This window comes from Belonocnema kinseyi, chromosome 2 (genome assembly GCF_010883055.1).
Source record: "Belonocnema kinseyi isolate 2016_QV_RU_SX_M_011 chromosome 2, B_treatae_v1, whole genome shotgun sequence".
NCBI lineage: Eukaryota > Metazoa > Arthropoda > Insecta > Hymenoptera > Cynipidae > Belonocnema > Belonocnema kinseyi.
In genome coordinates this window covers 82,205,265-82,227,254 of record NC_046658.1, presented here as the reverse complement: position 1 = coordinate 82,227,254, position 21,990 = coordinate 82,205,265, and the positions used below count along the sequence as shown (strand labels likewise).

At 32.2% G+C, this 21,990-nt stretch overlaps 2 protein-coding genes across 2 annotated transcripts in view; both read right to left on the bottom strand.

Moving 5' to 3' along the window:
- The window catches only part of LOC117182746, a 27,510-nt gene extending 19,818 nt beyond the window's left edge, over positions 1 to 7,692 (bottom strand). The window contains exon 1 of the mRNA XM_033375851.1: positions 7,608 to 7,692. Within this exon, the coding sequence (XP_033231742.1) occupies positions 7,608 to 7,692 (85 nt within the window). The remainder of the gene's footprint in view (positions 1 to 7,607) is intronic.
- Positions 7,693 to 10,512: 2,820 nt separating this feature from the next.
- The window catches only part of LOC117168272, a 12,202-nt gene continuing 724 nt past the window's right edge, over positions 10,513 to 21,990 (bottom strand). Inside the window, exons 2-5 of the mRNA XM_033353781.1 lie at positions 20,309 to 20,493; positions 15,768 to 15,884; positions 11,619 to 11,739; positions 10,513 to 10,629 (exon numbers count right to left, since the gene is read on the bottom strand). Of these exons, the coding sequence (XP_033209672.1) occupies positions 11,625 to 11,739; positions 15,768 to 15,884; positions 20,309 to 20,493 (417 nt within the window). The 3' untranslated portion in view covers positions 10,513 to 10,629; positions 11,619 to 11,624. The remainder of the gene's footprint in view (positions 10,630 to 11,618; positions 11,740 to 15,767; positions 15,885 to 20,308; positions 20,494 to 21,990) is intronic.

Here is a 21,990-nt window from a genome sequence, read left to right as displayed (position 1 = left end):
CACCGAGACTCTTCCAGAGTGCGAGGCGGGAATCGAACCCGCAAGCCGAAGGAGTGGGTCCAAAGCCTACGCTTTAGCCCCCACGACCATCGTCCCACTTGCAGCCGTTTAGTTAAAAAATCATTTATTTTTCGTTAAATATCGTTACTTTGGGTTGAACAAATTTATATCGTTGTGTTGTACATATTTTTATTTTCTAAACTTAACTTCTTTGTTGTAAGTGCAATATATTTCAATAAGAAATCTTAGGAATTCCGCGTGCTTTACGTGCAAAATCAGATTTAGATATGCAACATTTCGCAGATCCCATGACTTAGGAAACTCAAAAGGTAACAGAAAAACAGTTGTAAGTCTCGTCAGAAATCATCAAAAGATGCTTGAGAGATCTCATGAAATCCATCAGATCACAGTAAGAAATCTGTAATCTGAAATCGCTAATTCCGATTTTTAAAGATTTTGAGATTAAAGGATTTATCTCATTATCATTTTCTTATACGAACTCAATTTTAACATCATTTATGTTTAATTCTCTTAATCAATATTGGAACTCAAAAGTAATTTAATTGCTTTCAATATGAACCAATTATGGTTCAACTTTGATTCAGTACATTTTGATGCTGTTTCTTTGTTTAAAACAAAACTTTTTTATCTGTGCCTTAGTGGTAAAGGATGGCCTCTCTTCACTTTGAAAAAATGGGTCATCAATTATAGTGTGGACACTATGTATACAGATCTAGGGCAAGAAAATACAATGAAATAATTATGATATAGTGCATTTATTCCTCATTGGTTCTGATGAGGCTGAACCATGAAGTCATAATGGTTTCCCTGGAGGGTTGATAGTAGACACTTTCTATTCTGTAAGACCAGGTTTGTCGAGATTAGCCTTTGTTCCACGTAGTCGTTCTGGCATTGCACAGTAAACCTAGACCCTTTCAGTATAGTCATATAGATTTTGAGCATACTCGATATACCTGTAGAGAAGTGTCTGTCCTACGAGATAAGCTTTACTCTGTCATGACACTGGTGCTTGTCAGTGAACCTAATGTCCCAGAAGCGGAAATTTGTGCCAAGATTGTTAAAGATAAAAGCAACTATATTTCTTAGCTTCTAAACCAAATCAAAACTTAAAAAAAGTTGCAAAATAATATTAAAAATAGGGAGCGTCAAAAGGGTTTTGTAACACGTCACCAATTTCCAATGAAATAGTTACATCTTGACCAAAACAGATGACTTCAACAAAATAATTAAACTTTCAAGAAAATATTTGAATAATGAGTTTTCAACCAAGAATTATTTTCTACCATGAAAATTAATTTTGTACCAAAAGACAGATTTTTGACAAAATACATAAACAGCTAATTTAACATTTGAATTTTTAATTAAAAAACTTAAGTTTTCAACCAAAAATGGAACAGTAAAATGTGCCGTTGGAAAACATTTTCAACAAAAGAAAAATCGAATCAACTACCAGTGTAAACCAAAGAAAACAAGGAATTTTGAAGAAGATATTTTAATCTTTAACCATATACTTCAATTAAAAAATTCAGATCAATTTTCTAAGCAAACAGTCGACTTTTCACTAAAATAATTAGGTTTTTAATGTAAAAAGCTGAATAGATGGGAAAACAGGAGACTTTGAAACCGGAAAAAAAGAATCTTCAACCATAAACTTAATTTTGAATCCATAAAGATGAATTTACAACGAAATAGTTGAATTTTTGACTCGAAAAGATAAATGTTTAGCCTAAAATGGAGTCATTAGATTTTCGATTTAAAAAACTAATTGTCAACACAAAAAACTGAACTCTCAACTAGTTCAATTCAAATCAAAAAGACATAAATCATATTTCTAAAATTATTCTGAAATCGATTCCTTAAATAGTGGCATGTGTACACGACACAATTCATCTTTATACTATCAATAATTTTTATATAATTTTTTCAATTGCGTCTTTTAATTTTTATTCCGTGTAATTTGATGTGATCTCGTGTTCATTTTAAAAATCCCATGTAATATTGTAAAATACTATACGCAATCTTTAGTAATCTTATGTACTATTGCGTGATCCCATGCAAACTCATATAATTTCTTGTAATATTATGTGCTCCTTTAATATTGAATTGACTAAATGACACTTATAGATTGACAAGATGAATTTGTAACATCTCCATAGGTTTCAAAATAATCATGTGCTTTATAGTACATGATATAAATAGAAAAAGTATTTATTAGACAACCCAGTGGGCACAAAGTTTGGCGACTTCCTTACGACATCGTTACGACATATTTACGACAACTTTACGACATTCTATGTCCATGTCGTTTCGGTATCTTTGCGATATCGTAAAGACATTCTCAGATCATACGACTTATTTACAAAGCCCTCAAAAAACAAAAGTGGTGTGAACTTCATATTAAACTAGGTCACCACTATGGATTTTCAGCCTCTGAATACAAATGCAGCCTCAGAATTTTTTCCTCGAACCCACAATTTCCCCCTTGCCTAGGAAAAACTGTGAAATCGCGTATGTTTAAGGCTCCATTAAAGTAATACTCATCCACGGGAAAGTTATTAAAACAATACGATTTCTACGTATTTCGAGTCGCTTAGTTCGAATACAAAATTAAAATTTTTGTACTGTATCTCAAAATTCCCCTAGAGTAGGGGAAAAAGTGGAAAACTGAGCAAAATTTAAAGCTGATATATTCTCGTATTTTTAAATTCTGAGTTTATATTTGATTTTAGAATTCGTCTATAGTACCTCCGAATTCTCCTAGCCGCGGGGCGAAAGTCAAAAAGTGAGAAAATCTAGCAGTTTAAAGGAGGTTTTATTTTTTCACGGGAAAGCTGGTATCTCTCTCTATTTTGAGTAGCTGAGTTAAAATCTGGCATCCGAATTATTCTACTTTGCTTCAGAATTCACCCAGCTGGGGAAAATTGGAGGCAATGCAGAATAACTCTGATGGCAAAGTTGAACTCAGTCACTCAAAATACGGAAAGAAACCAGCTTTCCCATACAAAAATAAAACCTCCGTGATAACTCTTGGTTTTCTCAGTTTTTTACTTTTCTCTTTAGCCTAGGGGAATTCTGCAGTACTGTAGGTAAATTCTCATCAGATATAAACTCAACAACTCAAAGTACAAAAGTATATATGGTTTTCCTAACGAAAATAAAGCCTTCGTGAAACCTCAAGATTTGCTCAGTTTCCCAGTTTTTCCCCTGGGCTAGGGGAATTCTGAGGCACTGTAGAAAAATTCTCATGTCAGATATGAATTCAGGAACTCAAAATACGGAAAGATATCAGCTTTTTCGTGCAAAAATAAAAACTCTGGGAAACGTCAAGTTTTTCTGGGTTTTACACTTTTTCCCCCAGGCTAGGGGAATCCTGAGGTACTGCAGAAAAATCCAAATGTTGGATTCGAACTTAGCGACTCGGAAAACTTAGCAAACACGTTATTTTATTAACTTTCCCGTCGCTAGGGGGAAATTGTGGGGTCTGAAAGATACTCTGAGACATGAAAATTTTTCCAATAGTTCTAAACTAAATATAATTTTTAAAATTGAATAAATTAGACAAGTCAATAAAACTTTAAGAATGTATTGAAGAAAAAAAAATGATGAAAACTTTGTGAAATTATGTAGATAAAAAAAAATCTCGTCAGGTTTTCATATTTTTTGCCTTTCAATAGGAATAGTAGCTATTTGATTTGAATTGAGCATACGAATTTTAGAAATATTTTAATAAAAATAATAATGACATTTATTTTCTAATTTTTATATTATCACAGAAGGAACGATCCTTAAATTTTAATTAAACATACACCGACTAAGTACACGTGTGCTATAATGAATTAAATTACGGACCAAGATAGCGAAAACAAGTTCAAGCAGTTGTAACATTAGAAATTTAAAAAGGCCAAGAACTTCATCTTGAATTATATTAACAAACTAAATCAGTTACTGACTGTCTACTGTTCGGTTTTAAAGTAATATTCGTCGAATGTTATTACACTTTTAATAATATTATTATTATTATTATTAAAAAACATTTCTGAGTTGAAATGCTGTCACAGGCTTATTCTGCCCAATATGTCGAAGGCATTTTTGGTTAGAGTTCGATTTTTATTTGATCGATTTGCACTGGGCTGTCACGGACGCATTTTTATAATGTAATCAAGTGATCTGATGAGAGCAGTCTGCCCAGACATATTGGCTAAAGCCTGGTTTTTACCCCATCATTGACGGACTGGGTTGCAGTCAAGTACGCGATGGAGGTACCTACAACTTAAGGTGGGTTCCAAACCACCAGAACCTCAGTAAATGTACATTGAAAAATTTCTAGAGGTACCGGCTCAGGGATCGAACCCCGGACCACTGATGTGAAGTCCGAGTGTCTAACCAACTGAGCCACCGAGGCTCCCTGCAGAGTTATTATTATGTGTTTTTATTAAACTTTTACTCAAGTAAACCCGATGATACATCATAGCCACGGACTAAGTCAAGTGACTGATGAGATAAGAATGTTATGAGTTAATTCAAATAATTTAATACGATGGTTGAAACCTCCTGCGATGATGTTGTAGGTAAACAATTGCGAGCGGCCACGAGCGTTTGAGGTGCCAACAGTCACCTCTGGATGATTTCTTAGAGCTACCATCTGCACTCCACGGGTTTTTAGTCGCTCGCTTCCTGATGATCAAGAAAGTTTCTTACAATGCGACAGGTGTTTAATAAAACCGCCTTCTGAGCTGCTGCCAATACCCTACTAACTCCTAAATGTTCAAGATGTTCCGTGCATCTTACGTGCACATTGCCTGTAGCCGAAATTACATTGGGATGAATGGATGCATGATTCACATTCCTTCATATGGTCTTTACTTTATGCCTTAACTCGCAATACTTGTGGATCTTGGTTGTGTAGGTTGACTACAAATTTCGGTTAAGCGGACAAGCAATGTCGATGATATAGACTCTTCCACCTTTTTTTCTCGCATCACGATGTCAGGTCGATTGGCCTGGATGTAATGATCCGTTTGGATAGTAACATCCCAATATAAGATGTAATCTTCGCTTTATAAAACAGGCATTGGAATGTATCTATAGAAGGGCACCCATTCTTTGAAGAGTCATAGGTTTAGGGCAAGTTGTTGATGTATAATGCCCGCTACATCATTATGTCTGTGCATATATTCTCTCTGAGCCATTACGCGACAGCCATCAATAATGTGCTCGATGGATTCGTTGGTATCTCCACATAATCGGCACCGGTCAACCACGTCTTAATGTAACACGTGTTTGCGATAATTCCTGGTGCTGGCAACCTAGTCCTCTATTGCAATGACGAATCCTTCCGTCTCTGGATACAGAACATCCTTTCTTAGCCAAATATTAGATGCCTCACTATGTACTTCTCTTTGATCTAACGTGTTGAGTGCTCGCCATGGATGGCTGTCTGCCTCCATCGTATTTCTAATTCCTCTAGGGTTTCTGCCCTGATATTCAAGCCCCCATCTGAGGACAAATTTAAGGGCGTGTATTCAAGATCCGCTTGACAGATGGTTCTGTAAAGCGCAACATATCGTTTACTGTTAAAGTAGTCTCGTAACTGTATAACTTGTGACTCACACCGTTTTTTGACATCTACAACGCCCCTAACCCATAAATGTCGTGGTAGAACTACCCTTTCAATCACTGAATTTCTGTGGTACTTTCGGTGCTTCGTCATTTCTACGCGAACAATTCTGTTTAACTTTTTAAGGTCGATGTTAGACCATTTTATGAACCCAGATATTTATATGATTCGCCTGCAGCCATTGCCTCGATGTCATTTTCGAACTCGTTCTCTAACTCTGCGGTCCCTAATTCCCCTTTGATTAAATGCACTGTTCTGCATTTATCTAGTCCGAACTCCATGTGGATATCCTTGGAAAACTGCTTTGTGACATCGATCACTTGCTGCAGTTTCTGTCCTGAACTAGCGTACAGCTTCAGGTCATTCATGCAAAGAAGAAGAGTCACTTGATGATCATCCTCATTATCATGAATTCTGAACCCATGAGATATGCGATTTAGTGTTTTCTTCAATGGATTCAATGCTAAACAGAACCATAGTGCGCTGAAGGAGTCTCCTTGAAATATACCCGTCGTAAAGCGTATTGATCTAGTTATCCTTGGTTGTCCATGATCAAAATACTTGATTCTTCTACCCCAGAGCCTCATCGCATGGCTTAGAAAGGCAATAATGCATGGACAGATTTTGTAAAGTTTTAAGACTTCAAGCAAATAGTCATGCGGAACGGAAGGAAACGTTTGCTTGTAGTCAATGTATGTCATGTGTAAGTTCCTTTGATGCTTACGCGCTTGAGTCATGGCAACAGCGTATATAGTGACTAGATCTTTACAGCCTCGTGAGTTTTCACAACATCCTTTCTGTTCTTCTGTAAGAATGTCATTCTCGTCGCAATGAGAATATACCTTATCTGCAATGATAGCTGTCAGACATTTATAAATTGTTGTAAGACAGGCTACAGGTCTAAAGTCAGATTGATTTTGAGTATCTGCTTTTTTTTGTATCATATACGTAGTACCTTGGAGCATAAAACCTGACATTAAATCTGGGTGTTCAATTATCTTCTGGAAACACCTTGCCAACGCAAAATGCACACTCGTCAGGTACTTCTACCAGAAGTTTTGCACCATGTGCGGACCTGGAGCTTTCCAATTACTTGCCCTCTTCAAGACAACTGAAACATCCAAAGCTGTGATGTTTGTCAGATGCATTTCTGGGCTATTGCTTGCCCTTGCTTCCTCCAGTTTGAACCACGCAGTGTCCAAATTGGATCTGTTCATTTTTCCCCAAACACACGACGAGTAGTTAGTCATATCTTCCAATTGAGGGACTTCGGTGCCTTGGTGGTTATTTGGCTTTACTCTCAGTTCACGATAGAACCTTCTTTCATCTGTCTGAAAGTTTTGGTTTTGTTGCCTTCGTGCATTACTTTTCTTGTACCGACGCAGTCTGGCAGTAAGAACATTAAGTCTCTGTCGTTGAGAGTCTAAAATTTCATCCAATATTTCTGGTTTTACTGTCTCGATGTGCCGAGGGTGGATGATTTTAGTAACATGGTTCATCAGCTTTCTGGTTCTATTTACTTTTTTATATTGAGTTAATCGGCCCAATTTGCACCTTACTTTGCTGACATCCATATCCAACCTGATCTTCCACGGTGGATCTCAATCCTTTGCTGGGACAAAAACTGCATTTGCAGGCCTAGCTTTCCTGCCCAACGTTCTAACGGTTGCCACAGCTGCACAGTATACAAGAGTTTGCAGCTCTAACGAATTTTGTGCTACGTTCAAATACGTAGATGAAACCTTGCTGTCGAGATGTGCTATTAGTGCACGCAGATCATTTGTGATGTTCATTTTTGGCAGATAATGCCTTAATGTTGGTTCTACATATCTGATTTCTAGTAAATCATGACCAAAATTCCATTCCGAGAGCTGTAGTTCTTCTGATATTTCCTTATCCACATCATCGTTAGTAATATCCGGATGAGGTTCTAATGGATCCGGTGCATGATGTTCATTATCCCTAGCACCTGTGCCTTCAGCATCCATCATGTTTTCGTTATCTACATCTTCGAAGGCGAGCTCATCAATAGGAAGGTGCTGTTGGACTTCCATTTTTAAAGCAGCTATTTCAACAACCGAAAGAAGTCTGTTTACAGATATTGAGCGTTTTTGATCTGCCAGATTCTGCTCATTTATTTTTTTGGCTAGCTCTAAGTATTTAAGTAAGAAGAGTCTATGATGTTCTCTCCTCACACTTTGCCCACATTTCTCTGCCAAAAAATAAAGGCGCATAACATCTCTGTTCATATAATATGTCCATTTTCGTCGCTTTTTTGGTTGCTGAACCTCTGCTGCTGCCTCTGGTTGTATAAGGTCATCCGCCTCTGGAGGATGTGGTGGTGTTGGAGGATCAATAGGTTGAGGAAGAACATCAATTGCTTCTGCTTGACCGTTTATCGCGGCTTTCTCTAACTGATGTTCATTGCCGTCGTTTTTCCACGCCAAATCAACCTGTTGTTTAATCTCCATTGCTCGGTCTTCTGTAACATGTAGATTAGTCCTGATGTCTTTCACCTTAGCGATAAGATTTCTTAGTGCGACGTTTTGTATATTAGGATACTTTGCAGCAAATTTTGTTCTTAAATTGTATTTTTTTTCCTTGTTTGTTTCAAACTTCGCACTTTCATGATAGAGACGCACCAATTCTTCTTTCATTGTGGTATCCCAATTGATGCTCTCCCACGGTATTTCTGTCTTGGTGGTTGGCTGCAAATAGTTAGTGCTAGCCAAATCATCCTCAGCAGGCACAGTTGATGTTCCACTGCTTAACGTTTGTCGCAGATGTTCTTGCTGGCCAGCTGTTTGATTAGTGAGATCTGCCGGACCATCTCGCAGCTCACCATCGCCACCGTCCCGCATGCTGTGGCCCCCAGCGGTGGCTACAGGGCGCGCGCCGACGATCCTCGGGAAGCGACAAGCATTTTAAAATCTTTAATATATTTTCCATCTTTTATTTATGGGTTTTGGTGTTCTACTTAGTCCCTCTCCTCTTCGTTATCAGCCTATTTGGCATGGAAAACCCTGTCAGTAGCAATGCTACCTCCAACATTGCTGTCAAATTCATGAGGGAGAGCTCAAGCCCTACTGCGGCATCAACACGGAACACCTTCGGTAGGGTTATTATTAGTAGATTCATTATCATTATGATTATGATTAACGGACGTAACAAAGATAGTGAAAAATATACTATACATATTGTATCATTTTTTAATTTAGCGTTCTTTTAATTATCATATTTCAACCATTAGTGTTGCTGTTATAACTTAAAAAGAAATTCAGTAGAGAAAAAGGACAAGCATAAGCAAGATCACAATCCTCCTTTACGATATGTGCCAAGACACAATCGTCCGTCCTTTTTTTTATTTGATAGAATTACTGAAAGCAAATAATTTTCTTACCAAGTCTTTTAGTTTATGGACCAAATTTAAAAAAAAAGTTTGTATCATTAATATCCTTTCCTAAGAATCACTCGCAAGAGGTCTTCGATCATTGAATCCCTGGAGGAGTTAGAAGTTTGTTAACTTCACAAATTGTTCAGGGAATGGAAATTTTGCCTGGTAGGTATTTTTTTGCTGAAGAACGAAATACCTTTTTTGTGATCATTTTAAAGATAGACTTGGATAGCAAGTTTTAATTTTGTTATTGTAATGTTACTTATTGAAATCAGGAATAATAATTTTTCAAGTCGACTTACTTTCCCAAGGCCAATTCTAGAGCAGAGTATAATTCTTTACGATGGCCACAATTCTTCCAATAAGGCTTGCGATAATTTTTTTCCTCATAGGGTACGTTAGCTTTAATTTTGTTTGCTGTTTTGGTTCCGGCTTTGGTTTATCATCTGCACTTAATATTGGCCAAATAACGTCGAGTTCGTGAATCTGAATGCAAGTAAATTTCGTTATTGGTATAGATTTCATTGACGATAATGTCATCAATAGAATACAGTTTAGAATTATTTTTGGTGTAAAATGTATTTTTTGAGCTTCGTTTGGAAAGAATCAATTCAAATGATTATTTAAATAGTTTTTATTCAAAAATTTTGACATGAAAAGAAAACAAATATAAATAAAAATAATAGAATGGATTTAAATAATTTTAATTCGAAACATTTCGATATTATACAGAAACGTACCACAAATGCACTTCCTTTTGGAAATTTCAACGCTCTCTTATTTTTATATGAAAACCCCGTGACCTCAAATCAAATTTATTCAAACCTGTATAATCTTGACAAACTTCATACTGCAAAGCAAGTCTAACAATTACAAAAACTAACAAACTTTTAAATATACTTTCCATATAATTACAGAAGGATTCTTCCTGGTGATTTTAAGACGTTCGGGAAGAAATTAAAGTCATCCTTTGCGAAAACCAATAATTGTGTTTTTCTTAACGGAAGCATATTTGTAACAGTATGACAACAATTATCAAGTTATGGTGATATTTAGTCATACATTAGACAAAGTTAAAAACTCGCATTTCACTAAAAACTCAACTGGTTTCTCCGCTTGACATTCTATGGTACTGCTTTAATATAGGTGGGATGACGAACGTATAATATTGAATTTCATTCCATAAAGGGGAAAATTATCATGGAAGATAATTAAAATGCTCTGAAAGGCTTAAATTATCTACCAAAATGAGTATATTTTGATGTAGATTAAAATCTACTTTATTGTTGTTCAAAGCCTTTTGTGTACAGTTTGTATTGTATTTCTACATAAAATTTTTGCAAATTGAAGATACAAAGCTCTGGTTTTTAAAAAATCTAAACTTGAATATCGAGGTTGATAAATTCATTCTTCGCAAGTAATTATAGCAGGTATTTATTTTTTATAATAAAATCTGCAAAGCTTTGCGGCATTTAAAATATTAGTGCAACCTTGAAGATTAACCATCCATCTCTTCACAGAATCAACCTTCCTTCTCAGTCAGTAATCTTCAGAAATCCTATTAACAGGAGGTCAATCTTGATTGCTTTGCAAATCCCTGAAAATAATACATTTTTATGAATAAAGTATTTTGAATGGATATGAAAATGTATGTAGTAGTTCAAGGCATTAATGTCTTTTGGACAATTTATTATTTTATACAGACAATTTTTGTGCAGTATTGTGAATACCACGTGATGTCAAATTTACCAGCGAATTGTATAATTTAAATTTGGAAAATTTTAATTTGAAACTTACATTTGGAAAAGTTCAAGCTCTTAAAATATCCAAAAATTAGTCGAGATGTTGGAGTTAAACCCTTGAAAAATGTTCTTCTTATAAACTTAGAAAAATTTATGATTTCTGGGGAATCGTCTGAAAATTCTATACGAAGTGACATTTATTCTTTGACGTTATCTACTAGAATGGTAAATCTTTGAAACCTTTAAAAATTAAAAAAATTGTATATAGTTTATATAAATTATTTGATGTCTTTTCTAATCTTTCAAAATCTGCTGAATACCCTGCTTGAAATTATTTTTTTGCAATCCTTTAAATATTTATTATGAATCAGTAACTATTGTTTCAAAATCAATAACTTATTCTTAAAGTTACTCCTTGAAATTGTTTAAAATTCTCTTGAATCTTCTAGTTTACGACTAAGAATCCAGACGTTGCGGAATCTCTTTATTGTGAAGAGAATACAGCTTCCAAGTATTTACGATACAATAAAGCTTGAAAATTCTATTATATTCACGCGCCTGAAACCTCTATTCTATTTTCAAATTCATTGATAAAATATATAATTTTTCTTTACAGAATTACTGATCCGAAAATAATAATATCTCAGTACTCGTCTTTATAATTGGCTTTTATTTGTTTCTGCTTGAGCGAAATATAAATAATCCTAAAGGACGGAAAAAATAAAGTAAAGGAATGGAATACTGGTGCAGGTCTTCTTTTCGAAATTAAAATTACCTGATTCAACCAGACTTATCGAAATGGAATTTGTATTTTATACTACTCGGCTCTTTTGCAAAGAAATACCTTCTGTCAGATCAATACTGATTCTGGACACGAACGAAATGCTTGCTCGCAATCAACTGCTGATTCGTAAGCTGCTTCGTACTCAGTTTTTGGGTCTATGTGATAAGAACCGGTTGGCAATCTGAAATAAAATTATATGAAATTAAAAACGTATTGTTATTTTATATAATTAAAATAAAAATCGAAACAAAAATTAAATTTGGGGCATTATTTCTGTAGCGAATCCACCTTAAAAGTCAAAAGGCCTAGAGGATAATCATACTGAAATTTCCCCCGCAAGTATCGAGTTTATATGAATGTAATAGATGAATATCAGGGTGAGATCAAATGCCTTCAAAGAAAAGAAGAACTTTTAAATTGAACTTTTGCGGGCATTATAAAGAGGGCCAGTAAAATAAGGAGAATGATTCTTTTCAATAACGGCTGAACCGATTTTGACGATGGAAATATAATTATGTAAAAGTCATCAATAAAACTAACTTAAACACAATTTTTGATGAAAAAAAAAAATAGGAGAAAAAAAATGTTTTCAAACCTATTTTTTTTTTAGATTATGTTTTAATGATACACCTTTCATTGATTTGAAACAAAATTCCTAAAAATACTGCTTTAAAATATACAATGCCCTGCAAAAGTTTAGGCTCACTTAGAAAAATCGTTTTTTGTTTTTGTATTTATCGTTTTAATTATACCGGAGCTAAAAGAAATGTATCTTTAAAAGGTTGATTGTTTTCGAAATTCTGTTTAAAATAAGCCGAGTATGAAGAGAATTTCACTAGTTTTAAGTAGATATTGCAAAAATAGTGTAAATTTCAATGTTTTCTTAAATTTTCAATAACTTCAGAAATAGTCAACGTTTTTAATGTTTTTGGGCTCATTTTAAAGCTTTTTTCACCGTATCACAAGAGCTTACGAGTATGAATCGTAAAAACTTCTTTTCAAATTGCAAGAACTTGGAAGTTGTAATAAAAAAGTTGGATAAATTTGAAAACATCTTATCTGTAGGCAAATCAGAATAAAAGTTAAATAAATATATATTTTGGGGAAACAACATAGAAAATTCATGATTATACGTTTCATATATTTTACAAAAATATTTTTGTTACTAAAAATAATATTTCAATTTTACCAATTTTTTTATTACAACTTCAAGTTCTTGCACTTCGAAAGAAATTTTTTACGATTCATACTCGTAAGCTGTTGTGATACGGTGAAAAAAGCTTCAAAATAAGCCCAAGGACATTGAAAAACGTTGACTATTTCGGAAGTTATTGAAAATTTGAGAAAACATTGAAATTTACACTATTTTTGCAATATCCACTTAAAAACTAGACAAATTAGCTTCACCCTGAACTTATTTTAAACTGAATTTCGAAAACAATAAACCTTTTAAAGAGACATTTGCTTAGCTCCAGTATAATTAAAGCGATAAATACAAAAAACGATTTTTCTAAGTGAATCCAAACTTTTGCAGGGCAGTGTATTTTACCCAAATTTTCATAGAGGTACTTCATGGCTTGAAAAATAAAAACTTGCGCGGGGGGCCCTATTTGTAAATCGCATAGCGTGCAACATTATGGGGGTCCAAAAAATCAAAGTTGTAATTTTCTTTACGAAAAAGCCGATTTAGTGAAGTTTCAAAAAAAAAATTAATAAACATTATTTTTCGATCAATCAATTTTAAGCACGCCCCCCTCTTCTTCCATGATAGTTACGTATGGGTTTTTTATTTTTTACCCACACTCCTCTACCGAAATAACCTAAAATCCCTCGCTAAACGATGATCATGTATTTTTTGACATACTGGTCATCATTTTTATTTTCTTGTAGCTTTATTTACACAGAATTTTCAAATGAAAAATGTAAAATGTTTTATTCATTAGCTTATTAATCATTAATCAATTGCATAATTATTATTTTTTAAACTATTACTTTCTTATTAATTAAGCGATTTTAATTATCATCACAAATCATTTTATATCAATCAACTTTCGAACGTTTTTTTATGTTTCCAGGTCCAAAAGCTGGTTCACAATTTTATGTCTATGAGAATATGCAGGAAGTAGAATTTTTAGGATGCCTTCTTTTTTGAAAAAACTAATATTTAACCTTAAAAAATCAAAGTCAAAAATGAATTTTTACTTTTTTTTTTTAAATTTCGACCATCAGACATTGTGAAGATCGTAAACGAACTTCGGTATCATGGGACGCGCTAAGGTTCTTAATTTTCATAAATAAACAATTGTCGTCAACGATCGTGCGGGATCGTCGATGTTCGAAATTTAAAAAAAAGTAGAATTTATTTTAGTCCATAACTTTTTTAATTTAAACATTTATTTTCTTCAACAAATGCTTATATTTCTTCAAACAGAAGATATTGTCAAAAACTATTACATTTTAATTTCATAAATAAACAATTGTCGGTGCACTTTTTGAACTAAGCTTATGAAATGAAAAAAGCTCAGATTCCTTTTAAGTCTCAGAAATAACAAAAAAGCATAGTCGGGTATCCAAAAAAGCGATATTTATTTTTGAACGTTACTTTTGAAAATTGAGATCTTTTTTCAAAAATTCTTGAGATCAATAAAAACGACGTGAATGTAGAAAACAATATTTGTGTTGGTCATAAAAGCTTTACAAATCGCTGAAGTCGATGATAGCCGCATAAATTCCCGAAATTTCAACACCTTTCTCTTGTTACATATTTGTTTCAATGACAAATTGTTTTTCCATTAATTTTCATCCAATAGGACTTAACAATTTTTGAAGCTTAAGATGCGATATGGAATCAATTATTTTGAAAAATTGTATGTGAATTTGATCGAATATGCAAAAAGTATTGTTAAATCATTTTTTTCTTAATTTCCAAAATCATTTCATAAAAATGAATCTTTTTCTTTTTATGAGACATGCCTGATAATATTATTATTATTTCAGTTGTTTGAATAATAGAAAACTTTTTCGTTCCAGAGAAATAATTTTTGGCACAACTACCCTAAGCCATTTGCAGCGTAAATTACTATTCTCGATAATTTACTATAAATTATGTAATAATTTTAGAAATGTGTAGCCTCGTGTATAAAAGAATTTCCACTGCACGACACATAAAAAACAATTTGTTATTCACCCAATTTATAACTTTTACTTTTAACTGAAAGAAATTACGATTAAAAATTCTAAATATGAACATATCAGGGAAAGATATGTAACTCAAAAAATGTAATTTATAGTTTTTTTTAATGCATAGCCGTCCACCAAATTCTGGCATCCTTCCTCCGTCCGCGTGGGTCCGCAAGTACCACAAATATAAGAGGTTGAAAAAGCTTTTTCAACCCTTATTTTGAAACTTTTATGCAAACAAAACATATTGTATAAAATCGCCTTTTTAATGCAAAAAAAAATATTTTGCGAAACTGAAATAATATTTGTTTACTTACCAATTAGTGTATACACAATGCGCATTTAATGGGTAAGCCCTTTATTAATTCACTACCCGCTTCCGAGTAGTGCGCTTCGGAAAAGCGTTATGGGTACCTGTGGACCCAGGATAGACGACAGTGTTTTAAAATTGTGCAAAAGCTTATCAAGCTTAAAAAATATGAAAAGTTTAGAAAATTCAGTCACGAAAAGTAAACTTAGAACACAATTTAATACACTGAAATTTCATTCGATTTTAGAACGTTGTCGCCTATCCTGGGTCTACACTACATGTACCCAGACCGCTTTTCCGAAACGGACTACTCGAAAACAAAAATCTAATTAACAAAGGACGTGTAACGATTGGATTCGTTGTATTTTTCTTTCAATTTGTTAAGCCTTCTTCCTTCCCAAACTTTGCTCCCCTTAGCAGAAACATAGTTTAAAGAATACCAGTTTGTCCCTGCGCACCAAGGCAGACGGCTATTGGTTGATTGGAAATTTGTGATTCCAAAATAATCGCATTAAATGCAGAAAACGCATATTTATTTTTGTTGTCGCTTCAGCGATACAATAATCAGTTTTCTATAATTTTCTTGCGCATGCAAAAAACTGGGCATGGCTCTTCGCGCCGTTCATTAGAGTGTTAGGTCCCTTGGAGCGAAAGTAATTCGCTGTTGGACGCATACATAAAATATTTAAACTCGGAATTCAAAGTTATGCAAAACTCACGTGAATATGGAGTGTAGGATCTCTTCCATAAAGGATCCTTTTCCAAACTTCGAGCTGTTCCGTTTCCCAGCATTACAAAGGGCCTTTAATACGCAAGCTTTGCCGTCTTTGCCCTGTCTACGAGGAAGAACATTATTTATGAATCTAATGTTAATTAGCCTTGTTGCTATGAACTACACTTTCTAATAATTCCGGTAATGTTCAGAAGCTAAGTTTGTATAATAATTGTTCTATCCTCAAGGCATTTCCTGCAATGGATAATAGCTTCTTGAAACATGAGTAGGCCATCTAATGCCTAGCTACCATCCCAGAGTTTAGGAACGGGAAATCGTAGCAATTACTGAATGACTACAGGCCAATTAGATTTGGTATTAACGACCACCCTAACCAATTCGATTATTCGCTTCAGCTTACATTTGATCTTAAATTGGTACTTTACAGTGACCATGAAATAAATTGGAACAATGCTTAGTGGGACAAAAAAAAGTTTATATGGATAGTAATCAATTTTTAGCCTAAACTTTGGACCGTGCATAAATTCCGTACAATCTTTTGAGAGGGCGGATTTTTGTCAATTTTTTAATCCTTATTCAATGAAGAAGGGAAAAGTACGTGTTAAATAAAGTTTCTTACGTAAGATATTTTTAAGTCTGCTAATCTCTCAAAGAAGCTACTAATTACAAACCTTACTAATATTTTATAGACTTACCGAACCAACATACATTTCAAATCTAAACTCTGTTAATTAAATAAACGTGAAACCTTAAGAAAATTAGCTTCAGAAAATAAAAAGTGTTAAGAACAATTAATGTATAGTTTTACAAACGTACTACTTTATCATTTCTTCAGGGCCTTAAGTGTATTTTTGGCTTGGAATTTAAACAATTTTATTGACATTTTTTGCTTCAATTTTTTAGTTAAAAATTTATAAATTTTTAGCTGCAAATTGAACTGTTTAGTTAAATATTAATGTTTTTGAATTAATGACTTAATTAAACTGCTGGCGATCAAAAGGGGATACACCCGAAACGTGGTCGCTTTAGTTGGCTCCTGGGCCATATTTTTTCAGATCAAATTTTAATTTTTTAATGACATATTTCAATAGCAAATTTTATTTTGCATATTTTAAGTCCTATAAATGAATGTGATGACTTTATTAGTTTTTGAAATAATCAAGAAACTGTTACTTTTTCTGCAATCGCAAAATACGAATTTTTTGTGTTCAGCTCTCCATAAGTTCTACAATAATAACAATTTTGTGATAAACATTTTTAGAAAATATCCACCATCATATAACGAAACTAACGGTATTTATAGAATTTCAATGAAGTGGCACTACAAATTTATAACGATTTTTATTCTTCCCATAGCGTAAATTAGACATTGGAAGTTTCAAACGCTTTGAGAGTCGAACGAATTTTAAGAAAATTTTAATTAACGGTCACCTGAACTTTTTTTAGGATTCAAGGAAGTTTTTTGGAAAATATCAGGCATTCAATTATTTATAACACTAAAAATATGCACAATAAAATTTGCTATTGGTATATGTTATTAAAAAATTTTAATTTGACCTGAAACAAATATGGCCAACTAAAACAACGGCTTTTCGGGCGTATCTCCTTTTGATCGCCACCGATCCAATTATATTGTTGAATATTTGAATTTTTTTGGGTTAAATTTGACAGTTTTTTATATAAAATTAAAGTTTTCTTGTGGCATCAATTGTTACAAATATTTCTCAGTCAAAAATCATAAATTTAGTGGAAAAATTCATCTTTTTGTTTACAGATTAAACAACTTCATCAAATATTTATTTTTGGGCTTAACGATTAATTATTTAATCTGATATTTTAACTATTTGGTTCAAGATTAACTTTTTTCTTCAAACTCCAAATGTTAGGGTAAAAAATTCAACTGCTTTGTAGAAATTTTGTTTTCAATTAAAAATTAATTTTTGTACTAAAAATTTAACTCTTCCATTTTTGGGCAAAATTATCTTTTCAATTTAAAAAATTGTTTCTTTGGATTAAATTTTATGTAATTTGCTAAAAATACGCCTTTTTGGTACAAAATAATTCTTCTTAGTTGAAAGTTTTAATTCTCTTTGTTTGAAAATTTAACAACTTGATCGATAGTTCAACTACTTTATTATTTCTTAAGAAGGCGTTATAATTTAACAGCGCATGCCTAATCATCTCGCTTTATTTTGTTTAAAAAAACTTGAGAAAAAAATTAAGTTTCCAATCATTAATTAAGATAGGTGGGGGAAAGGCTCTTAAAAACTCAAAGACTTACAGTTGAAATACGTAACACTGTAATTGTAGCGTGAATTGACTTTCTATAAAACCGAATTTTGTGAAATGTTTAAGTGAACTTAGGAATTAAATTTTGAATCTGAATTATTGTAAGGTGCAGCACTATTATGCAGCAAAAAAATATTTTTTAAATGTTTATTAACTCTGACGTTTCTTTTCACAGCTCAGTTAACACAACATTTTCACAAAATGTTCACAATAGAATAAAGTTTCAGTAAGTTAATATGACTACATTTTCAAAGCAAAATAATATTCAATAAATTTGAATTTCCTGTATTATGACTATCTAATATCTACAACGTCAGTAAATATACCTTCATGAGAGGAAATGTAAGATTTAATTGAAGTCTTTTAAAAAAAGATTTGATTCAATAAGCAATAGAAAATAAAATATTGATAATAGTTTACCAGTTAGTGTAAAAGTAAAATATTTTTAATAACTTTATAAAATGTTTATTATTTGTCAGTATTTAGTAATATATTTACATTCATATTTGCTTTAGGGCCAAGGTTCAATAACAGATCAACTAAGATATAATTAGTAAAAACAAATTTTCAACATTTTTAACGCTCAAAATTATTCGTAAGATTCCCTAGCTAGGGTTTCACCTTTTTTAAGAATGATCCACATTTGGACCCTGGGCTGAATCCTCAAACAATTAAAAAAATTTTTTTTTAAATAATTAAATGTTTGAGCTAAAAAGTCCCTTTTTTTAGAAAATTTCCAAGTAAAAAAGGTAAGTTTTCAATCTAAATGGAATCCTTATATTTTCAAATTAAAAACCTAATTGAATTTTTCATTTTTAAAGTAAAAATTTTTACCAAAAATAATATAGTTAACATTTTAAGCAATCAAAAATGATTTTGCAAACAACAAAAAGGAATTTCTTATAACATAGTTCAATTTTTATTAAAAATATTAATTTTTAAGAAAAACCTAATTTACAATAAAGCAGTCAAAATTTCCAGCTAGCTGTTAAATTTTCCATACAAAAAGATGAGTTTTTTACAAAATCTTTAAATTTTCAAGAAGAAAATGTGAATTTTTAAGAAGAAAGTTAATTTGCGACTAAATAGTTGAAATTTCAGCTAAAGTAATGAATCTTCAAGAACAAAATAAATTCTTAAATAAACTTGTTATCGTTAATATTTTAACCAAAATACATTAATTAGCAACCAAAAACAATTTTTTTAATCAAAAGGGATGAATTTTAAACAAAATGGATAAATCTTTAACCAATTCGCAATAATTTTCAACGAAGCAGTTGAATTCTTAAACAAAAAGTATGATATTTTCACAAAGGAGATTAATTTTCTACAGAAAAAAGCGAATTTCCAACAATGAACGTGTATTCATTAGGCTTCTTATCCAAAAAGTTAGCTTTTAACGTATAATAAGTGCATTTTCTGATAAAATTCTATTAATATTCTCAGAGAAAACGAGAAAAAGGGGAAATTTCTTTGAAATAGGGGACAGAATAAGAATTTTTTCTTGATTGTGAAGTCTGAAATATAAAATGATTTTTAAAATTATCAATTCACTATTTAACTGTAATCTTGCAAGGCAATATTTCACAAAAATCGCAAAGTCTTCTAAACATTATCATCAGGGAACTTCCTAATCAATATTCTCGAATGTAAAAATACTTTAAGAATTAAATTAAAATTATTCTCCTACTAGTATCAAATAGTTTTAGCTCATTTTTTATTGTTCGATTGACAGTCATACCCAATATAATATTAATAATATTATATTGCCATAATATTAAACTAATAATAAACTAACTAAAAATAAAAGCGTGGGACGCAAATATTTAACAGTAAATTATATTTGCCTATTTTTTTATAAAACCAATTTTTAACTTTATTTACCCCTCTACTTTAATATTCATTAAATGAATTCAAAGAATTTGTTCCATTATTTCCCTTTTATCAATTTCTATTCTTCTCGAGATATAGGAATTTACCGTTTCTGTTTTTTTCTCCTCTGCATAAAGAGAAGAAAAAAATCGCAAGCCTCATTCCTATACTTAGTACTTTTTATTCTTTGCTGAAGTCGTAATTCATTTAAATTTTGCTTGCTCCTTGAGCCATTGTCGTTTGAAATCCTTTGTTTACGAGACTGGAGCTTTCGATTAATTTTTCCCTTCACTTAGGTTATGAAGCGTACTTTAGATTTACATCATGCAATTTGAAAGAAAGCTGAGTTTACTGCAATAAACTCACGTTCTCAACATGAGCGCCACCTTGTGGTATAATTCTCTTCTGCTTCTACGATGATAAACTTCGGCAGGTTTTCTGAACTTCACTGTATTTTCATGAGGTAATTCGTAAGCCAAACCTGCAGTGACACCCATAGTGAAAAAGCCCTGTGGCTTCGCAAATGTTCCAATCGTCATACAATAAATTAACTGGAACAAAACAAATTTATAAACGTTATCCATTTATAAGAAAATCCTCAGTTATTTAAAATTTTAAGCATAATATCTATATAAGTACGTAGATATTTTATTAATAATTTTGTTGTTACCATATGATAGTTTGTTACTATTTAAGGGGCCATTAGGGGATATCGAAAATACAAAATTTCGGTATTTCCTTCCCCGGGGGTCTTAAACATTTTCTACTTTTCATCAGGATCACAAAAAATATTCTCTTCAGAATAAGGAGAAAAATATAATTTTTCATAATCTTTACGTTCAAACTTTTCCATTTTAAACCTTCATTTTTAGGCGTACACTTTCCATTTAACGAATTTTCAAATGCAGTTTCAAAGACTAAAACAAAAATAAATTAAAGCTTCTAAAATAGAATAAAACTTGAATGAAAAAACGTCTCAAAATTATCAATTAAAAATAAGTGATAATTTCAAAAGGCAGTGAATAAATTTTGGTATTTAGTTTTTTTCTCGATTTTTTTACGCTAAGCGATACGAAAATGTTTTGTTTTCTACGCTTTAATTAAGTTGGAGGCAGGATATTTTCATATTTTTAACATTTTTTTGAGTTTAAAACTCGGGTTTTTTTCCGTTGACAGAGGGACATTTTATATATTCCAGATTCTTATAGAGTTGGAAAGAAGGAAAGTTTGGTCTTTAAGGTCTTTAAGACAATTTTGGTGCTCAATTTTTTCTAAATTTAAGGATGTTCGTTTTAATCATTTTGATCAAGTTGGAAAAATTGCATTTTTATTGAGCTGAAAGGGGGAACTTTTTATTTTCAATCTTTCTTCTAAAGTGCAAGAGCCCAATTTATTATCAAGTTGGAAAGAAGAAGATTTTGTTGTTACAAGTTTTACTAAGCTGGAAAAGACACTTATTTTCTTTTGAACATTTATGTAAATTTGAAAGGAAGAACATTTTTAACACATTTTTCCTGTATTGAAAAACAATATTTTTTGTTTTTTTCTTTTCTTTTAAACATTTCTATTGAGTTTGAGAAAAAAATTTTTATTTGTCAATTTTTATTTCTAATTTAGAAAAAGGATTTTTTTTATGTCTTACATTTTTGTTGGGTTGAAATGAAGTATTGATTTTTTATTATTTTAATGACTGTTGCACTGAAAAAACTATATCGCACAAATTACAATATATATCGTAATTCCTGCGCTATATATCGTAATTATCGCATTATAATAGCTAACTATAATAGTTTTATGTCGCTGATTATACATGTTTTACTGAAATTTGCTCACTTCAGAGCGACGCAGTCGACGAGTCCAGAATTATTTTCCTAACCTCAGTGAAATTTTCGCCGAAATATATTGAACCATTAACAGTTACAGGTCCAACGTATGTTATCATATTGCGCTTTTTTGCAATATAGAGATTTTGCGATATCATTGTGCGATATCTTTTTCTCCGTGTAGGTTAAAATGAAGTCTTGGTGTCTTATTACATTCTCCTCAGA